The 22091-nt window shown below is 37.5% G+C and overlaps 2 protein-coding genes across 3 annotated transcripts; both read left to right on the top strand.

Annotated features, from left to right (window-relative positions):
- Positions 1 to 16: 16 nt before the first annotated feature.
- On the top strand, positions 17 to 4215 carry LOC145237044 (actin, muscle). Its single transcript, XM_080099757.1, has 6 exons — positions 17 to 92; positions 425 to 566; positions 834 to 1158; positions 1244 to 1405; positions 1671 to 1862; positions 3818 to 4215. Exons 2-6 carry the CDS (start codon positions 435 to 437, stop codon positions 4141 to 4143), a joined length of 1137 nt encoding a protein of 378 aa, XP_079955883.1. The 5' UTR covers positions 17 to 92; positions 425 to 434; the 3' UTR covers positions 4144 to 4215.
- A 5859-nt stretch (positions 4216 to 10074) lies between these two features.
- LOC145238407 (P-selectin-like) lies at positions 10075 to 21181 on the top strand. Of its 2 annotated transcripts, XM_080101551.1 has the most exons (15): positions 10075 to 10184; positions 10479 to 10564; positions 13073 to 13180; positions 13763 to 13877; positions 14057 to 14188; positions 15202 to 15328; positions 16123 to 16262; positions 16922 to 17137; positions 18113 to 18307; positions 18468 to 18665; positions 19024 to 19203; positions 19489 to 19600; positions 19741 to 19889; positions 20100 to 20281; positions 20550 to 21181. In XM_080101551.1, the coding sequence occupies exons 1-15, from the start codon at positions 10106 to 10108 to the stop codon at positions 20763 to 20765; spliced, it is 2235 nt and encodes a 744-aa protein (XP_079957677.1). In that variant the 5' UTR covers positions 10075 to 10105; the 3' UTR covers positions 20766 to 21181. The 2 variants fall into 2 exon arrangements, with proteins under 2 accessions (XP_079957677.1, XP_079957678.1); XM_080101552.1 differs by lacking the exons at positions 10075 to 10184; positions 10479 to 10564 and adding an exon at positions 12832 to 12986.
- The last annotated feature ends 910 nt before the right edge of the window (positions 21182 to 22091 follow it).

The following is a 22091-nucleotide window of genomic DNA, read 5'->3' as shown; positions in this document are numbered from 1 at the left end:
TAGAACGAATAGAACACACTTCATCGTATCAAGCAACAACAAGCATCAGCTTCTCAACTCATCTTCAAGTCTCTTCGTTCACTAACAAACACGTAAGTGGTTTGAGTGTGGTACAAATAAACAAGCAAATCGTTTCGGCAAAAGTTAGATACCCACGATTTTCGTGTTAAATACACTAAGGTCATCCATGCAAAATGGATGCGTCAGACAAAACTCTATTGAATAACAAAATTTATAAATCTTGAAAGAAAAAAAGACATAAGTTGTAATGTAAAGCCACATTTGACTGCTCAGCAAAAGCAGGTATATAAATGCTTTTTTACATGCACTAAACTTAGAGGAAAAATTCTGGAAATCAACGGCTGTTTCGGCTATTTACAAAATGTCACTTGTCAAGGTTTTCAGTTAAATGTTTGTGTTCCAGAAAATCAAACATGTCAGACTCCGAAGAAGATCAAACCGCACTCGTCTGCGACAACGGATCAGGATTGGTGAAATCCGGATTCGCTGGGGATGACGCACCAAGAGCTGTCTTCCCATCTATTGTCGGACGACCAAGACATCAGGTAAGACATTTTTCAGGCTTATTGATGAATTTCAATTTAAAACCCAATCCTAAATCTGGATCTTCTGTGCTTTATGCTGTAATGCAATGATTTTCAAAAAATAAATACATGACAGTTTTTGGTACTTCTGTTTTTGGTACAAAACAAATATGGAAAACCACGCCTCAAAGTTGCTTCAACATTTAGTGGTTAAAGTAGCCTAACACTTGTACCAAGAACACTGGATTCTAAGAACTAGACAGCATCATAAAACACGATCTTTTACAGGGCGTTATGGTCGGTATGGGACAAAAAGACAGCTACGTTGGCGACGAAGCCCAGAGCAAACGTGGTATCCTTACCCTGAAATACCCCATCGAGCATGGCATCATCACCAACTGGGATGATATGGAGAAGATCTGGCATCACACCTTCTACAACGAGCTCCGTGTTGCACCAGAAGAGCACCCAACCCTTCTCACCGAGGCCCCACTTAACCCTAAAGCTAACCGTGAAAAGATGACCCAGATCATGTTCGAGACTTTCAATGTGCCAGCCATGTACGTTGCTATCCAAGCCGTGCTCTCACTGTATGCTTCTGGCAGAACCACAGGTACGAATTTCTAAAACTAAATCATGCCACACCATAATTTGTGGTTACAAAGTTCAAAATCACTAAATATAGTATATTTCTTCAGGTATTGTCCTCGATGCCGGTGATGGTGTTTCCCACAACGTGCCCATCTACGAAGGATACGCGCTCCCTCACGCCATCGCGCGGTTGGATTTAGCCGGTCGTGACTTGACTGACTACCTCATGAAAATTCTCACTGAGCGTGGATACTCCTTTGTCACAACTGGTAAGTAAACTTAATCATCCGAAAACACGAAAAGTCACATTTAAAATAAGCAAACCGAAAGTGAATTGGCTTTATTAGTTTAAAATGACTGTGGTGAACAATAACAGAAAGAGTTGCTAATTGTAGGCTATTTGTTAAAAGTAATTATTCGTCTTTTGTCCTTTACCTAGGCACAGTTTACTTTAACCAAACTGCAATTAAGCTGTTTAAAATCAAACTTATCTGGCGTTAAAAAATCATTTAAAACCAAACATTTTGCTTTTAGCTGAGCGTGAAATTGTTCGTGACATCAAGGAGAAACTCTGCTACGTCGCTTTGGACTTCGAGCAAGAAATGGCAACCGCCGCTTCTAGCACATCCCTTGAGAAGAGCTATGAACTTCCTGACGGTCAAGTTATCACCATTGGCAACGAACGATTCCGATGCCCTGAGACTCTTTTCCAGCCATCATTTATTGGTGAGTTGAGCTTTTTATATTCTTTTTATGCGAGTTGTGGTTTTGTAGCATCGCCCAGGTAGTACGTTGCAAAGGATACATGCAGGCTAGTGGGTTAATAGAGTGGGTTGTGTTTGTAAATGATACATCTTGAAATGCGCCTGTAAGGGTAGAGTACGTAGGCCGAAAGGGTTGGCATTCCATCATCTATTAGCATTTGTGAAAAAACAGTCAATTATAACTCCTGGTAAAAGAAGTAATTTAGTATGACATTGGTATTGCAAATATGTGTAAAGAGAAGTCACATAAAAAACGTTTAATTAGTCTATCACAATTAGCGTACAGTAATTTTAAAAGTCACCACAGAGTTATTTTTTGCCGTTAGAGAGCGCTGTTGGCGAGGTGGTAGTTTGAAAACCTTAGCTTTTGGATAGAATAGAGAATAATAACCACATCATAGGCAACAGTAAAAGAGTTGTTTTGTCTTGAAAAAAAATTCTGCTCCTTTAACTGAACCATTCACCATTTATGCTTCTCTTTTATGACTTCTAGTTTTCTCTTTTCAACTACATTTTAACTCTTCCTACGTAGTTTCTTTTCATACATATTAATTTATATCTTTACTTTTTTACCCTTCCGGTGTATTTTCACTTTTCTAACTTTTACGAAGCTGCTTTTCTTAATTAACATTTTTTATTTCTTTTCTGCATTTTTTTTAATTTCCTGTTTCCCTGCATTTCTAACTTTTACTTTATTTCTTCACTAAATCAAATAGCTCACTTTTTTCTGCAAAAAACATTCTTTTACTTAATTTTCTTTTTTCAGTATAATGACTATCATTTTCCTTTTTTTCAACTTGTTTTTAAAAAATTTCTATTACTTTCGTTTCTACAATAAACGTCATCTTTCTAACTACAATCGCCAACATCCTGCTATTTGTCCCTTGTTTACTCCTCCATTTAAGTTTCCTTTGTCTTTCACTCTTTTCTTCCTTAACTCTCTCTTAAATGTTCTTTAACTATTTTACTCTTTCTTCCTTAACTCTCTTTAATTTTATCTTCTTTCTCAACTATCCTAACTGTTCTTTAACTTCTTTTCACTCTTTCTTCTTTAACTTTCTTGAACTATGTTTTACTCTTTCTTCCCTATCTATCTCATTATCTCTCTTAACTGTTCTTTAATTCCACTTTCCTTTTCACTCTCCCTTAACTGCTCTTAAACTTAGTTTACTGCTCTTTCTTTCTGAACTGTCCTTTAACTTTTTCTTCCCTATCTATCTCATTATCTCACTTAACTTTTCTTTAATTCCACTTTCTTTTTCACTCTCCCTTAACTGCTCTTAAACTTAGTTCATTGCTCTTTCTTTCTGAACTGCTCTTTAACTTTTTCTTCCCTATCTATTGTAACTGTTCTTCTTTTTCACTCTTTTCTCATTAACTCTCTTAACTGTTCTGTAATTTCTTTTTTACTCTTCCTTTCTTAACTGTTCTTTAGCTTTCTTTCTTTCTGCTCTACTCAATCTAAATCTGTTCTTCCCAATACGCATCTTTACTTGTTCCTTCTGTCATTTTCCCTACTTTTTTTTTAGATTTAAACAGCTTTTCTATGTAATATTTTCCTGATTTTTAATAGTCCTAAACAAATATATAACAAATCATTTCCCGACCTGATCTTTCTATAATAACTACCGACTACAAACTAATCCCGATCTTTGCTTTTTTCTTCTACGTTTCTGTAATCTCTTTGATTTCTTGTCTGTTTATGATTTCCGTTACAACATTTTTATTTTCTTCTAATCTACGCTTTTTTTCTCCTTTCGATCCTTGCTTCTTCACTTCTAATACTTTCCCCTTTTGTCCTGATACTTGCTTTTTTTCCTGTTTTTTTCTACCGATTTTTCTTTATTCTTCTCTTCTCTTTTCTTTTCCTTTTTCTCACTCACTCACTTCTAACCACTCTCTCTTTCTTTTCCCTAGGAATGGAATCCGCTGGCATTCACGAGACAACATACAACTCCATCATGAAGTGCGATATTGACATCCGCAAGGATCTGTACGCCAACAACGTCCTCTCTGGTGGAACCACCATGTATCCTGGTATCGCCGACAGGATGCAGAAAGAGATCACTGCTCTTGCTCCCAGCACCATGAAGATCAAAATCATTGCTCCTCCAGAGAGGAAGTACTCCGTCTGGATTGGAGGTTCAATCCTTGCATCCTTGTCTACCTTCCAGCAAATGTGGATCACCAAGCAGGAGTACGATGAAGCCGGTCCCTCTATCGTCCACAGAAAGTGCTTCTAATTTATTATTAGTGCTCTTTTGTGCGATATTTCATGATTCGACTTTCTAATTTAAATAAATTATTGCATCCTACTTAATTGTGTGTTTGTTTGTAAAACTTGCGGCAGGTAATTAAAACTAGGTCACTTACATTCAGTTTTTGAAACATTAAAAACTAAACGATACAAGATCAAACGTGACCTTTTCTTGAAAAAATGTTCACAATTTTAGCCTAAAGCCCATAAAGAATGTTTCAGTCTGAACAAAATGAAGCAGTTTTCAGACAATAAAACAAAATGACAGATTAATTGTTGAATTGTCGCTTTGAAATCACTAGTTAGACTAATAGTATTGGTTTAATCAGAGAACAGCATTTCAAAAAAGGCCAGATTTAAACAGTTACCTCAAAGCTGGGTTAATTTCGTTTTTCGACCTTGCACAATATGCATCGAGGTTATACGCGTGTGTCATCAAAATTCGTGTTTTAATGTACATCGTGCATATGTGACGTTGATGGGCGGTCGTGTACGTTATAAGGTGACGTATATCGATTGGAATTGGATGATTTTGTTGCAGGAATGATGTGATCGATATGCAACATGCAGCACATGGAGTCTTTAACCTGGCACGTAACATTTAATACTTGTCAAGTACAAGTTTCGGTTACGTTTGAAAATTGGCTTTGCGTTACAAGGTAAAAGGGCACTAATGATTTTCTTCTTTGTTGCAAACAACGTATCAGGTGGCCAAAGCAGCCAATACACAAAAACTTAATACCCGAGTGAATCATTTTAAAACCACAATTTTATCAATGTATACCTGTACTTTACCCCTTTTTTAAAGATACTTGTGGTAAAACGTTGCGAACACTTCAGTGTAATATTTTTCCAGGACAGGCAAGAAAGAAACAAATGGTTACATAACAATCATACACGACACACCCTTATGTTGCCACAACAAAACACAGAAAAATCCGTTTGCCGAATCACCAATCACACCCAAAACAATACACGACAAAATTTCATCAGTGCAAAAAAGCGTTAATGCCAGGCAATTAAAGGACAAAGGTTCAGTAGTCTGCATGTCCGGTCCGCAAGAAACAATGTTTTACAGACGAATTGGACGGCTTGACAAAAAATTCCATCCGCCCTGACAGTTTGCAGTATCATGCATGTTTTGGAGCCAGAATGGCATAATATGCTCTGGCTCGCAACTAAAGTTTCCAGTCTACTATGCCTGTTGTGCGCATGTCTGATGATACCACGTGGTTCGGATGCGTCATGGGATGATTACGAAAGCGGCTTGGTTAGATCGTGCCATGGAACAATATTACGGACAAGTGTAGACTAGACGTAAGGAATTTCTGGTCGTCTAACAATGCGGAAATCGCAATTTCTCGTGGTTGTTATACTTGTTGTGACAACATACAGTTTATGGCGAACCAATTTTACACCGATAAACGGGTAAAATCGTTTTTAATGTCGCTATTAAGTTTTCCTATGATGATCCTCTGAAACGGGTATTGGTACAAACTTAACCAATTAAATACATGAACTTGTGGCCAACATTTTAAACGACACATAAACTCATACTTGTGATTGAGTTTAAATGCGTAAAACAAACCAAAAATACCAAGGGTCCTTATTATCGACCTCTTTGTGTTCGAAACAACCTCATGTAGAATACATGAAAAACGCCTTTTGAGGTTACGTAATTTTATTCGCCAAAAGTTCGTTGGCAAAGGAGTTAAATGCGCTGATTTAGTTTCAAACGTCAGCTAGGTAAAATGTGCAAAAGCACAATCGAAGAACTGGATGTATTTTTGCACTTTAAAAAAGAAACTTTTTACTTGGCACATTTTAAACATTTGCCAAAAAATTGATCAAATCTTTTAAACTTTGTTACGGCTAGGGATTAGCACTTTAATGCAAAACATATTACCATTCATGTTGTGCAGTAGAACCTTACAAATACATACAGCACGCGAGAATTAAAATAAGTGAATTACCTCGAATTTCGTGATCAAGTTCGACCTTAGGGTGGCACTGCGCTTTCTCCCAGCTTCTGCCGATTCTACGAACCTTCTTAATGCGTCAAGCAAAATGCCAGGTTATATGGAAAGATATGTCAGGGACGGATCTGGCAATTACATGCAGATGTTTACATGAACGATGTCATAACTGACATGCAATGACATAGCAATAAACAAATACGCACAGTTCGGGGGCTATATAAGGTATTGCTTGACTTATTATATTACATAATCGTTGTTTTTTTGTCTGAGTGGTGGTAGCGGTAATGTTTTGAAAGCACCTCGTTCGTTTAAATATGTAATTAGACGACCTCTTTTTATTAGTTACAAGTTGGTTTATAAATTTTCGAAGTAAAAGCAGTTTGTGTTTTATAAGATACAAATTTGCGTTAAAATGCCCCTACTCTCACAAACAAAAACAAATAACAATATCCACAGCTTTTAATTAAGCTTTAAGTGTCTGAGTATGTTTGAAATTTGGAATTTGTGGTTTAAAGTTATGCGAACTCGTTTCAGGGTCTTCCATTTACGTAGTTCGGTTATTAAATTTGCAATCGGGCCAAATTCGTCCGTAAGCGGAAGTAATCAATAAAATAAACTTCATTACAACATTTAAACAAGATCACAGCAACGTCATTATGACGCTCAAGAAAAAAAAATGAAATGAATTGCGGAAATAGGTCAACAGCCTTATAAAATATCACTTAACCTATATATCGTGGTTGAATTTACATGAGTAATTACAATACACATTTAATCTACATTTGTGCTAGAACTGTTATAAATTTCAATCTGTTAAAAAAACTTGTTCACGTGGAAAATAGTCAAAACTCGCATACAATTGGTTAATAGAAAATGTCCACTTTTTAACATGAAAGGGAGATTTCTTTGCAGTGAAAAATTGCTGATGGGTCATCACAGTAACGGTTCGGCCAGGTCAAAACAACAAGCCTATTTTAAGTTTCATAGTTGGTCGAAATCCACATATCGTGCGCTAAGACAAACTTCAAATATCCCGGCAGCACAAAAATAGACTTTTTCAAGCTATAAATAACCGTAGTTTCTGTGCTGTGCCCTTAGTAGACGGAAGTTGGATGCACAGCTACCGGTTCATGGTGTTTGTCAAATAACGAAAACATGTTTTGAAGCCTGAAAGCAACGTTGGCATGTCGAAATGATCAAGTGATCGAAAACCAACGTAAAAACCCACTTAAATAATAAAAGCGCATCTAGTTTTGAAACGTTTTCGTAGAATTAAACCAACAGCCAACTAAAAATACCAAGGAACGAAAAAGTGTTACACATGTGGAAATTTTACATACATTAGAAAGTACTGTATGTCAGCCTGACAACAGTTCTCCATACTTCAACCAAGGACTCAGTTGAAATAACCTCTTAGCACCCCAAAAGAGCATTTCTTTTTGCACACGGTGGAAGCAAGAAACACTAAATATGCGACAAGTCGCGTTCCATAAAAGGAGTTGGTTTAAAAGCAAATAGCTAAGGAACCAGCCAGACAGGTTTGTCTTTAATATAATCCCGTTTCTTAAAATTCAACCGAAACCGCCGGGCAACAAGAAACAGGAATGTTATCGAGGATAATATCAAGGTTATAAGGAATGGCTCAACCCACGCCTCAGATCAGACAAGACCTTTACATGCACCTGCATGTTTATTTCATCAACCCACCACAATCCAAAGTACAGCTTAGCCCTTGATTTGAGGTAACACCTGTGAATACGGCACGTAATGCCGAGCAGGGTTAAAGGGCACATTGTTGAAAGTGTTATTTTCTTATTAAATTTAGATGCCAATTAAAATATATAACATCCAAAAATCAGATAATCCAGTTGCGCAAGTTTTCAGTTTGGCCTTAGTATGTCAAATAATATTTTCTACATTTAAAAATCTATTTTTATCTCTTTTTTGGGTATTGGCCTTAGCTGCAACCAAAGTACATTGCGTCATGTCACAATCCAAAACAGTACGTCACAGATAAAGCGAGTACACGTCATAAATCAAAAAACATGGCACATTACGTGACAAGGGCCTATACAGTTAATCTAGACTCTTTTCTAAAACTAATACACAAACCGTATAGGCCACAAGAGGCTTAAATTACTCACAGTGAATACGAATTATCTGCCCGAAGTACATGGTATATTGACATGTATACGCAGGTTGCACGCAAGACGTTACAGACAAAAAAACCATCGCTTAGCCAAGGAATGCCTACGTCTGCCGAAATTATGACAAATTCCAACGAAAACGCAGGTATTTGTTTGCCCCGAAATGAACTACTTCACACCGTAAAAGGAAAAATCTGGAAGAGTTGATTAAATGTAAAGTAATTTTCACGTTTTTACGGGTTTGACGCGGTTTTTTAAGTGCCGGGCATATTTCAGTTTCAAAACTTCACACATCATTTCTCAATCGCAAGTTACATTCGAAAACCAGTGTAAACGAAAGAAAGAGGCCTTAATTAAATCGTTACTAATTAAAAAAGATTTTTTCAATTTTGCTTTCTTATTGTTTACAGGTGATATGTGTAGCCTAAAAAGCAACACCATTAAGAATAAAACAGCACCATCGGTTTTTAACGTGTATTTACATCTTTAGGCCTACGAAAAACTATCGGTATAAAAAGGTGATCAAAGGTACCACTATAAAGTTCATTCGTTAAAACAACAGTGGCCTAAAAAATCACATTTGTTTACGATCACTCACTAAAACTTTGCAGGAGGACGTTGCAATAATTTTATCAATCGTAGGCGTAAATTACAGGAATCGGAATTTAAGGTTATAAGAAACGCGAACAATCAAGGGCCGTGCGACGTCATCGATCACGTGACTGACAGACGCGAGAAAAAACTGGAACGTCATCGACGATGGGTGTGCGGCTATAAAGCGACGCGCGCTGAGGATAGAGGCAGCTGTGGTGTCGATATTAGTGGGCGGATCTGGTTTAGGAAGCGGGAAAAATATTGGATAACCTGCCAGGACGCTTTAGAGCGGATTTGCATACGATTTCATGCGTGTAAGTAAAAACTACCTAAGGGTGTGTTCGTAGGCATAAATAGCGTTTGGCGTTTTAGTTAAGTGGAAAATTAAGTAAATAGAATTTGTGTTAAATTTGTGCAAACACAAAATTAGCAATTTTTCTGCTCAATTTTGTTGACATTTGCAACGTGTAACTTAATTTTGCAAAATGGTTTGAAATATGTATCATCTAAAACGCTCAAAAAGTATCGTGCTTTATGATTTGTTATAATCATAATACAGTATAGTCGCGCGAGTATTTTTTGTCAATTTATTTGCATTGTACAGTGCGGTTAGTCAATAACATTTTTAAATTCCTTCACTAAAAGACCGCAATATTTTAAAAATTCTTGAAAAATAATTGTCGACGAAACTCTTAATCTTGCGCATTGATGTTGCAATAATCGCATCGGTTCAAAGAGTTTAAAACAATTATGTCGAATGTTGGTTCAAATATGAAAGATTTTCCAGTTACACAACGCTTGACATTTTAACGTTCTCAGACATTATATGCTTGAAAACATAAACGTGAAATTACACTAGTGAACTACAAACGTAATTTGCAGTTACATAAGATCGCTATTTGAAACAGCTACAGAACGGTGTCGATGTGAAATAGAATACATCAAATCAAAGCGTAATATGCCGATTGGGAATCAAATTTAAACAACATTTAATGAGAGTTCAAGTGAGATAATTTTCTTACACGTTGGGCGCCGTTGTTTCCCATAGAACTGGAAACAAATTGTGCTATGTGATATGTTAATGACTGCGGCAGGTGCCAAAAGTCAAGCATTTGATTGTAATGTCTTTTACCACTTGTCGGTTTCCCACAAGGTAACAATAGGAGACAAGATAACTTAAAAGCATTAGCCACTGATAATACGTTGCCGACGATAACTTTGTCACGTGATGGCATCTGTTTCGATTTTTCTACGAATTTCTGCTCTGATGTTTCTGGCGATAGCACTGATGCCCCATGAAGTTGAAGGTGAATTTATATTTGCAGTTTTAGTAAACACATAATGATGTTAGCTATATAGTTGGCTTAACTCCGAAGTTAGAAGATAAAATGTTAAACAATTGTTTCTAACATAACATGTGTTTCGCCCAAATATTTTGGTCCATAGTTGCATAAAATTGTGCAATTTGGTAAAGACTACAAAACAAAATCAAAACAAAAACAGGAACTTTACAAAACTGAGGTGGTTCGCTAAATTTGTTTTTGTGCACTGTTATTATTCATCGCTAAACACGTTTCAAATGGTTTGAATTTGAATTGCAGGTATAATATGCATGGTGTGCGAAAATGCCAGAAGTTACAGAGAGTGCGACCTGAAGGGCAAATTTGTCCAGTGCGACCGCAATCAGGTATGTAAATTGAATGCTTGCTACAGGATTATTGCACAGGCAATACAAAAGTGCCTTGTTTTCGGTCTGGAAAATTGTCAAACCGTCACCCAATGTCTAAATGTATACATTAAAGGTGTAAATTAGGTGTTGTAGCGACAAAAATGCCAATTTCAGCTACATTCTGCAAAATTAAATGTTTGGTGCGGGTATTTTACATGTTACGAACGCATTTTTAAGTGCTTAACATTGCCAAATTTTTACGACATTAACAAAGAACTTTAGAAACACGTAAAAGATGGATTCGTTTTTTACTTCATATTGGCAAAGAAAAGCAAAAAAACAGGGTACAGGGCATTTCTACATTGTAAAGCGATTTTCATAACATCAGTTGTAAACCAATTATTGACAACGTACGGTTCTTATCGGCAAAATTTCCAAACTGCGTTGTGAAAATATTGGACAATCTCAAAAAAATATAATTTTTAGTGCGTTTTTAAACAAATCTTCGCATGATAAAATCTCCGTGTATCGACCATCACCTTATACGGCTAAACTGCGAGAGGAGATTAAAAATTCGAACATTCCAGAATTATTACTCTCCGCACGTGATTCGTAGCCTTGAATCAGCTCGACTGTGTAACATCAAAACACTAGAGCTTTCGCTGCGCATTGTTCACTGACAATAGAATGCCGCAATCAATAACATGCGATAAGCGGGAAACACCATGTTTGCCTGCGGCACGATGTTCTCCGGGCTGCACAAGGCTGACTAATGAAGCCTTTAGGTTTGTTGTTATTTGCCGCATTATGACTTGTGCCAGTGGTACCAGGATGTCAGATGTGCTATTTGTGTAACATGGCAACATCTTGGAAGGTGCGCAACCAGTCAGTCTACATGCGTGGTGATTAAAACTAAATTAAGTTCACGATAAGGAACCTCGGCATTTTGAAACGTGTTAAAATCTCGTTTACTACGATGATATTCAACATAATTACACCGAACACAAAATGTATGTTTTTGCCCAATTATTTCGAGTTTTATATAACTAGTTTCGGATTTCGTAGATAAATACAGTTGTCACCGAACGTGAACTTATGGACATGTCGTTTTACCAAAAAAAAATGTAAACAAAGGTGAACCTAGAATGCTTAGGCGGTTCCAATATTTAAACATTCGGACATAGACAAACAACAAAGGATGGCAACACGGTAAAATGGAACATCGCAATTTCTTCACACGTAGATGCATTAATCCGAAAAAAACCCAGACAAACGCGAAAGTTTGACACCTGAAGTTAACTCTGAGTTTTTCGACATAGTAATTTTTGGACACACTGCATACGTCCAATACATTGGCAACATACACCAAACGTAGCAATTTTCAGTGCAAGTCTCGACCACTACTTAATATTCGAGGACATGATTATGGCTTGACCAGAAGCTCATAGCTCAATGAAGACGACCTATTAGAAAACTTGTGGCGTTTTAACAGGTAGCAGCTCTTTCCGGTATAACCGTGCCCCAAAGCAGGATGCTGGGTGGTGAAATTACGGAGTTTGACGATGATGGGATAAAGCAATTAGGGCGGGAAGGCTAGATTCTTGATAAACCGGTCGGTTTATTGATGGGCATGGCCTTTTTGTGGTTAAGGGATTCGTGTGAAACCACAAACTTTGGGTTTAAATTTGTAGTTTAGGATGTAAGCTTTCCTGTGTGGCAAACAACACAAAATCAGTCTCGTAATATACGGATCTTTCGGCCTTGAATACAGATTTCGAACATTAGGCTACATTTTTATTAATTTAATTGCGATTTTGAAAGTGTTCCGTACGCCATGCATTAAGCCAACTTGTTTCCTAACGGATATTGACAAACCAACCTTTCAACATACGAAGTCAAGCCTTTCTTTAAGTACCAACTCTTAGAAGTTAACATTTGTGGTTGCTACGGCGTGACTTGCAGTAACGCCAAAATACCCGTTTTTTAGTATTTTGCGAAGTCTGCAATACTGGGTGGCCAAATTTCATTAAAAATCTGCAGGGTTTGGCTCGATGATTCCTAAAACCGCTCCTAGAAATATTTAACATTTTTAGGTTTGTCACGCAAAATTCACGCGTTGGTGGCAACGGCAGCTGCGTTTTTACCTCAATGTGGGTGGGAACATTTTTTAACAGTTGATTTACGAGACATCACACTTTGAATGCTTCCGTTCCGAGAAAACCAGATCCACAGAAATTGCAAATTAAGTTTAAAATCACGAGACTCTGAGACAAACAAAACTTTTTTTTTCGTTGGTCTGGAGAATTTTCCTGGATTTGTTGTGTTTGCAACTTATGTGTCCATAAAAAGTCAAAAGCATTAGTGAACTGGCATGTGTTCTGAGAAAACGGCGTACACATTGTTCGGCCTGAAGGCACTGAAGGACAATACAGACGATTTGGTAAAATTAGAAAATTTTGACACTTAGGTGCTTTTCGGAGACGTTTTTCTTGGAAAACGAAATCTAACGTTTATGTTTTTGTGCAGGACTCGTGCCAGACCGAGACGAGAATTTTTGGAACCCTCCATGATAGAAGAACCGTGATCAGAAAATCGTGCAAGTCTGGACGAGCTTGCAACCGAAATTACGACCAGGTGACGAAAACAATGTTATAACCAGCTACAGCTGTCGTAGATAAAAACATACCAATAAGGCGATTATACACGCAAGCAGACGTAACCATCAGCTCAAAACGTTCAAGCTTGCGTGTGCGTAGGACTTGGCAAAAACACTCATCGTGCCTGGCTTAAAACAAGCGAATTATAAACACAAAATAAATCACTCGACGAGCAGGAACAAAATTTATGGCTCGATGTTGTCACGATTTCGTTTTAATCCTGTTTTCACTGTAAATTGTAAATTGATTCCTCGCATTTTGGCAAAGGCCGTGGCATTTTTACGAGTCATTTCTGCAAGGTAAGACAACAGTGATTCGTCATTATTTGCATTTAACGCCCTTTCTCCGCAGTTAGATTAACCTTACATATTGACAAGCGCCCAAAACGTTTTAGACAAAAGACTGCAGATTAGACAATTTGCACTTTTTTCCTGTTAAACCAAATGTCAAACTTCAACACATACAACGAAGAAATTTAACGGATTTTGAAGTCTGCTTGTTACTGTTACCATTTGAACTCTTTAATAACACTCGTTAATCCGTTTGTTTATTGCTATAGAACCCGGAGCTGGCATGGGAACCAACTCAATGTAACGATCACCGTCTCAACTCCGTTTGTCGATGTTGTTGTGCCACAAACAAATGCAATACGGGAATGTCCAAGTGTTTTGGAGGTAAAATTAAATCAAATACTTCATCTCAAAACCACGTAGCCACTCAATGGCAGTACTACACGTAATTTGCAGAACTATGACACTTTGCATAAACTAAATATTTAATTAAACTTGCTGCAATCTACTCTGCATATCATAGTACCCACATAAATTTGGTATTTTTTCTGTTTTCTGTACAGGTTGTTCGTACGTTCATTACGAGCCTAAACACGGTAGATACAGTTGCACAAGCGGCACGGCTGAGGGAAGTGTATGTACGTTCAAATGCGACCGTGGATATGTGGTATCTGGATCACCCACTTCAAGATGCGGTAAGTAAAACAAAAAGTCATATCGGTACTGTGTATTGGCAATCTCACAGTCAAACAATTAGGGCCAGTAAACGGCGAAAAATTTCGTCGTGCCTTTTTGCAAAGGGAAGCGAACTTACAAATTAGAATAATTTGAGCCAACTTATTTAGATTTTAAAAAAGCGAGCAATGGGTTTTAATTTGTTTTTCAAATTTAGTTCTGATTGTAATATGCTCGGCTGTAAGGAAATCACCAGAAAGAAACTGTTACCAGTTAGTGGACCTAAATACTACCGATATTAACTAGTTTTAGTGTAAATGTCAATAGCAATCTTTAAAACAAATTATTTGTGCGAAATCGATGGCAGGACATCAAAGTAAAACATCTAAAATATTTATTTCACGCACGTTTGTGTTGAAGGCGCAATAATTAAGAGTTTTGTGCATAGTATTCATTGTTTTGAATCAGTTGACCTTTTCCGCCTGTCACCTTTAATCGGTTTAACAACTCGACCTTGCCGTGGACTCGGTGGCCAATTGACTAAATTCGTAATTCGACCTTGGCTCAACGAAGGCTTAAAATTTGCATGTGGCCCGTTGAATTTTGGAATTTGATTCGTGAGAAGCTTGAAAGTTTATCAATGATAATGCGAGTCATCGGCGTTGGGCGTAGAGAGAAAAAAATTGACGACTAAATCCTCCTGTAAGATCGATTAAGCCGCTTTGATGTGTCAATGCTAAACAAATAGCCGCTAGTTTAACGTTTACAGGTCAAAATTGGTGTTGTGGGAATTTAGGTTTAATTGAGCCATCGCACGTTACTGATTCCAAACCATTGCGATTTTTTTCATTTTTAAGTATCACCGCGTATTAACATTTTCTTGAACCACAACTCGTTTAACGGGTTGCAAATATTGTGCACATAATCATTATTGATATTCATCTTACGTCTTAAATACATCATTTACCTTAAAGTTTGGTAACCACGATTAAAGTTTGTGTAGGCTATTTCAAATATCCGTATTAACTTACAGAGAAAAACAAGCGCTGGAGTTCCCCTACCCCCTCATGTCGCAAGGTCCAGTGCAACCCACCAATCACAGCACCAGTGGATGGAACTTTCTGGTGTACGAAAAACAACAGTGTTGGAAGTATTTGCAGGTCAGTGTATATACAGTTTAAACTTTAAAGTATATTGCCACACACAGCCAAGGCAGCCTCCTATAAGTAAAGACTATATTTACATAAACGATATACATAGTTTATAATGCGTAATGGTTAGGAAAAAACAAACTTTTATTCTTAGTTTAATGATCTTATTGTCCAGCTATTTGCAGCACGCATAGAATGCCGCAACCTATTACAAAGTTTTACCCTTAACTGTGATTTCCAGTATGCAAATCGCGTCTGCCCCCATGTCCATCTCACGTCATTGAGCGCATGACCTAAAAGTTCATCACAAACAGACATGAACCCCAGACGAGGTTAAGAGGCGTGCGGGTCGTGGCAAAGGCCTCGATGCAGTCTCTACAAAACATGTCGCAACTAGTCTCTGTATGACCTGTAGCCAATTGCATGACAAAGTTACGTCACAAGCTAATTCATGTAATGAGTATTAGTTGGCACCCAATGGGTATCGATTACCTCAAGGAGGAATTGATGGCTTGGGAAAATTCTGCGAATCATCCCAGCGCGGAGGGGCAGTCACGTTTACTAAACATCAGACATGCGCCAGACAACAAAAACGTGGCAACTGTTTTTAGAAATCATATCAAATAGTAAAAGTACACAAAATCAACTTCAACACGCTTGTTAAAACGGTCAAAAGTCGTCATGTGTTTTTACAAAAAAAATGTTTTACAGTTTAAAGTTAAAAACATTTCTGAGCCATTTTTAATGTCATGGAAGAGTAGTTTATCACCTATTCTTCATTAAAACACTTTTTTGCATTGCAGATATATTTGTAACGAGGGTTTCCAACTGGCCGGATCTCGAATGACGATTTGCAAACAAGAAACCAATGGAGCAAGTTGGAGTGATGAGAAACCCACGTGTATCAAGAAACCTATAGAGATTGATCCAGAGAGACCTGACGGTACGATTTTTAAAACTTGTCAACATTCAACACAACTGTGAGAGTTTGATGTCCAAAATCACAATCGAACACATAAGTCAAAAAGGTCAAATTTTTGTTGACAAAAATTCTGTTAAAATTGCTTAGATTTCACAGATTAGGGCGTGTTTGCAGAGTAGGACGTGTTTGCAGAGTTTGGGTCATAAAAGGCACATTTTCCCCAAAACGTGCATCTCACAGCTAACACGTCCAATCGTGCGCCAATATACGTCATAATAAAACTATATGACGTCCCGACGTGCATCCAACTGACGTAAAATCACAGACAACTTTTAAGAGTTGATGACTTTAGTACGAGCAACGGAAATCATTACATACGTTTTGTGACCCTTGGCGAGAAAGACTTTGACCGGAAACCCAGCACCGAATTTTACCTCGAGAAAATCTTGAGTTATATTCCAAGAGTTCCTTGAGAACGGTCACCAATCCTTGCCGCGTGGCTTTTAGGGGTTTATTTATAAAACAAAAACTTATGTGTACTTTACACACCTCAAATTCAAATTTTCCAACCTCTTAAAAGGACAGAAAAACGAAAATCTAAAGGGATAAAAATAATAAACACTTACCTAGAAATTAGAGACTATTCAAAATATACAATTTGATATCCAAATAATTTACAGACGCCCCGTTGAGTGGAATGTGCACACAAAGCAATCTACCCAAAGTTAACAACAGCACAGTGGAGTGCAACCAAGAACAAGCTAGAAGTTATGAACGAGTAACAAAATGTACATACACCTGCAATGAAGGAACAGTCGCTACCGGCCTTATGGAAACCACATGCAGAGGTGTGAAGGGAAGTTTGTACTGGAGTGAAGTGGAATCAACCTGCCAGCGTAAGTGACTTTAAAACCGTGTGTCATACGGGCTTTTAAATGAAAATAAATAGGTTCATGTATCTTAAGTTGGCAAAGATAGAGATTTTAAAATTGTAAATATATTGCAAAACATTTTTTTTGAAAAAGATGTTTGTGACTCAACGTTTGAGTTTGTGTACATATACATGCACTCAGTCGTTTCTGACCTTTTGCCAATTCAACCCAAAATGTTTCCCAATTTAAACGAAATTGAGTTTAACCAAACACCTATTTAACCACGTAAAGCATGGGTTCCCAACCTTTTTCTCGGACCACTTGGACGCTCTTTACTGCCACGCGTACCACTTCTTGCAAAACAACTAATTTGATCGAATCATATTTTATTCAGAAGAATAATATTGGCCTACTAATCTAACACTAATTAAAAGCACCACAACTAATTGATTTTTTTTACTGTCCACCAATTGGTCGACAAAAACAGATAAATAAATGATAAAGTTGTGAATCCAGGTTTTTATAAAAAAGGGAAGCTATTCGCGTACCACCAAAAAAACCTTCGCGTACCACCAGTGGTACGCGTACCACAGGTTGGGAACCCCTGACGTAAAGGGAGTAAATGAATCAAAAATTACGGCCATCCGGAGCATTTGGCCTCGGTACCTGGAAGTACAACCCATTTGCGGTGGTGACACATCTGACAGTGCCAACGGGTGTGGCCGCCCACGCAAGGATGTGAAATTTAAGGGCAAGCCTACGCCGGTACGCAAGCTGTCACACCCTCGCGTTGTGCCAGGCCACAAAAAGCGATTAAAGCATCATGTTGAATCAAACCGTCATTTACCGTAACATAAAGCGTTACCTAATACATGTTTGACTGGATTAGTCTTTAGTGTCAAATACAAAGAATGCCAGTTTTTCTTGCTAGTGTTGTAGCTACGAAACTTTTCTCGGGCGTATTGCCGGCTTGAAGTAACATCTTTCACCTCTTTACAGCTCAATGTCGCCCTCGTGTGGCTAGTCTGTTGCACGGAATGGTGATTTGCGATGGAAAGGGCCCGAAGGAAGTCTGTAAGTTCGCATGCAATTATGAAGGGTATTTGCTAAAGGGAGCCAAGTCCGTCAGCTGCCAAGTCGATCAAAACGGAAATGCACAGTGGAGTGATGAGTTTCCAATTTGCAAACAAGAACGTGAGTGCTGCTGATTATGAGTCAGTTTTATCCGACGGTTTTTTATTCACGTTGGTGGAAAGCTGTTTTATTTGAAACCTTCAGTGTTTTAGTGATATTTATAAGTTTTTCTCAATTTTCGCTGATAAACATTTTTTATTAACTGTGACATATCTTTCAGTGGTCTGTGATGCTGTCGCACCGTTTCAACATGGCACTGCTGAATGCTCATCAGCTACTCACAACGCCGGGACGGTCTGCAACTTTGTATGCGATACAAACTATCGTCTGGTTGGATACGAAAGCCTCGAATGTGTTACTGAACAAAACGGCCCCGATGAATATGTTACCTGGACCCATGAGATTCCAAGTTGTGAATGTAAGTAAAAAAATCAAGACATGTATATTTAAATAAATAATTAATATTTTTTTATACTCAAAACAAACAGTCCACCAATAACAGGATTGATCACGTGGAAGAAACAAAACCACAACGAAATTATATTTTAATTATAGTAAAACTTAGGTTTAAACTGTAATATAACAAAGCGTAAAGTCGTCATCCGTTTTATAAGTAAATATTTTAGCTATTCCTAAGTAAGGGGCATCTTCAATATAACACGCAAATACACGCAGCTATATCGCAAAAAAATAATTCTAGTTGGGTTTTAAAAGTCAAAAAACTAGACATATAAATCCACACTTATTCTTTTGTTACGCTTTTGTTTGTTTTTCAGTGATAACGTGTCCACCCCAGAGCCTGGCGCATGGTTCGGTAAATTGCACTGACGAAACTAACATTGGGACGGAGTGTTCTTTCGCTTGCGATGACAACTACCAACTTGTACCCGAAACTTACTGCAAGAACAAGTGTATGCCGGACGGAACTTACGACTCTCATCCGGCCTGTTGTGAACGTAAGTCTTACCAGTGTTTATCTAATTCGAAGTAAATCTTGTTTCTGCGATTGGGGCGCATTTTTTACTTATAGCCTAAAGCAAAATTTCACCTTACCGATTCCCGTACAATAGCTGCCCTATGTACAATTCTAATGTCTTTTACGCGTTGTCAAACTATTTAGGTAATCAGATTCAACCGGGGAATTTGTTCGGAGCAAAATATCGATAAACCGACAATAGAGCTGTTTTTAAGGAATTTACAAGCACCATGGCATATCATTAACATACCTTTATTTAATGCAGCAATTTGCCCTCCAATGGTGCCAGGAAATATGTTGATACTCATCGAAGCTTCGCAAGAGATGGAAATTAAAGACTGGAATGGTTACATCTCCATCATTATCGATTTGCTAAGGTACAAAATGAATTAAGTTGGGCTTTTGAAATATTATGTTAACAAACACAAGTTTTTATTTGCATGTAACGTTAACAACATCGCTTGTAAACAATGCTAAGCGTTAGTGACGTTGCATTATTCCTTATTTATATTTTCAGCAATTTGGTTTTGGGCGACGAGTCCCTCCGTATTGCTGTGCTGCCCTTCAGCGATGAACTGAAGCACTCACATTTCATTAACTTTACTAGCAACCACGAAAAGCTTGTGGAACAACTGAGTCGCATGAACTTGCGGGACGTAAAAGGAGGTAAGAGTCATTCTCAAATTATTGCTCACAAGAACCAACGTTTTGGTTGCACGATAGCCTACCTTGCCAGGATGATAAAATGCAAAATATAAAAACTTAAAAATAGGTTTTGCTCAACTGCAAAAAAATTCTTGTCCTGCAATTATTGATATGTATGATTTAAACTGAGCTCACAAAACCATCTTCCAACACATCCCTCCATCTGTTTAGATTCGGCAATGCATTCGGCTCTACAAAATGTGCCAGACTATTTCCAGAACCTTGAACCTAGAGTTGGTGGTTCGGAAGACCAACTTGCCTCAGTACTCGTTTTTACCACAAGAAAATCTATTGGTTCCGAAAACAACGACCGTATCAAAGCGGCTGCAGATAGTCTTAGCCGCAATTACGAGGTAAAATTTATTTTTCTACCGCAGTTACTCACACAAAATTGTACCTTGGTTTTACGAGGTAAAATTTATGTTTCTACCGCAGTTATTCACACAAAATTGTACCTTGGTTGGATAAAAAATATCGGCTCTTTGAACGCTAGTAGACACAAAGCGTCACAATTTTAAAGTCACTCCATTTTTTATGGACAAGTAGTAAATATATTAAAATCTTGATCTAAATCGGGGAGCAATATTGTTACATGTATTGACTGTGTTCCTTTGTGACTAGATCATGGCTGTTGGCTACGATGACAAGCAAGGCGACATCGATACAGTGCTAAACTATGTAGCAGGCGAAGGCTCCTTTGCTAAACTAAAACGCGGTCGGTGCGTTTCTCTGTGGACCGATGAGGTTCTGGCTTTAATGAAGAAACGACTCTGTAGGCAAAGAACCTGCCTTCACAGAAATCACGATCACGCGAGTGGTGTAATGCTGGGAGCTTGAGGAAAAGTTTGATGTAAAAACAAGGAGTCATTGTACCTAATCGATGTTGCATCATGCCGTGAAGATGAACATTGCAAGGGACCGTAGTATTGGCTGGATAGGACATTGTGCACTTGGCCAACTCTTTGCACATACTTTACTTACAATGTGTAAACTTTTATTCTTGCACATACTTACCATTTAATATGTTATCATGGTTTAAATTAATTAGGTTGTAAGAAAATTCCACAATAGATGGTTCTTAAAAAGAAACATTTGGGCTTTATGTAGTTACAGAATGTTTCATTCAATAATGGTTTAGCATATCTTGTGATTTACAAGCTACATGTGACTCAACACAAATGATTATAATTATTTGTCTTGTGATGAAATTTGTAGATTCTAATTTAAAAAATCCACAAATGGGCACAGATTCAGTGTCAATTAAAACTGTTCTTGTGATTTTTTGTTTGTTGTTATTTTGTTGTTTTTGTGAATAATACTTTTTGTTTGTGCAATAAACCTTAGTGACAGAAGTCTTTTTTGTGTGTCTGTACAAACCTAAACAATACAAGAACCATTTACTATGAACACAAGCAGAATTCAAAGTAACTATTGAACAAAACCTCTAAACACCCCAAATTTCACATTTTGCATCTCCAGTTGTCATTACGTTTTTGTAGATTGTCATATGTAGACTAACATGCAGACAATATAGACTTAAGGCCCGTTTACACTATGCGTATCGCGCTCGCTCAAACCTGCGTAAGTTTGTTTGTTTCATTTTTTCTGTCTGGTTTCGCGCTTGATTGATTTCGGGCGCTCAAGTCTCGTAGAAATGAGCGAGCGATCGCCTGCCGAGCGTTTTTCTGCGTATCAAGCAGCTTGAACCTGCGCAAACGGTTTGTGTTATCGCTGTGTATGGGTTTCTGATTTGAAAAAGCTGGTTCAATTGCCAAAAATAAATGATGACACGCTATTTGCCTTCAATTTAAGTATTTATTACATGGCTATGATTACATGTTGTGTTTTATTGTGTTTAAATATTGTAATTAATTGCATTAAAAATGTACATTTACCCTAGCACAGCGGACTACATGTTATAGAAACATGAAAGTGAGATAAAATGTCACCAATCTATACAACAACATCCAGAACAATCCTGTATGATTACCAAGATGCAAAATCATATTTACTAACAAAATATGATTTAATTTAGATTGATACAAAGCTTTTTCGATCTAAAATGGATAACAATAAATTTATGTGGTGATTTATGGTCATCTACATTTGCTGTGAGCTAAAAAATACGTCTTGTATATTATTTAGTAAGCTTAGGTACGCACT

The sequence above is a fragment of the Phallusia mammillata genome, chromosome 7, assembly GCF_965637545.1.
Source record: "Phallusia mammillata chromosome 7, kaPhaMamm4.hap1.1, whole genome shotgun sequence".
Lineage (NCBI taxonomy): Eukaryota > Metazoa > Chordata > Ascidiacea > Phlebobranchia > Ascidiidae > Phallusia > Phallusia mammillata.
Note: the sequence above shows the minus strand (reverse complement) of the source record. Positions and strands in the feature narration are given on the sequence as shown.

Bases quoted from the DNA above. Each gene is read 5' to 3' on its own strand.
- LOC145237044 (XM_080099757.1), top strand. From the start codon at position 435: ATGTCAGACTCCGAAGAAGATCAAACCGCACTCGTCTGCGACAACGGA. The intron at 1,159-1,243 runs GTACGAATTTCT...ATATTTCTTCAG, and splicing joins TGCTTCTGGCAGAACCACAG to GTATTGTCCTCGATGCCGGT. The intron at 1,406-1,670 runs GTAAGTAAACTT...TTTTGCTTTTAG, and splicing joins ATACTCCTTTGTCACAACTG to CTGAGCGTGAAATTGTTCGT.
- LOC145238407 (XM_080101551.1), top strand. From the start codon at position 10,106: ATGGCATCTGTTTCGATTTTTCTACGAATTTCTGCTCTGATGTTTCTG. The intron at 17,138-18,112 runs GTAAGTGACTTT...ACCTCTTTACAG, and splicing joins AGTGGAATCAACCTGCCAGC to CTCAATGTCGCCCTCGTGTG. The intron at 19,890-20,099 runs GTAAGAGTCATT...CCATCTGTTTAG, and splicing joins CTTGCGGGACGTAAAAGGAG to ATTCGGCAATGCATTCGGCT.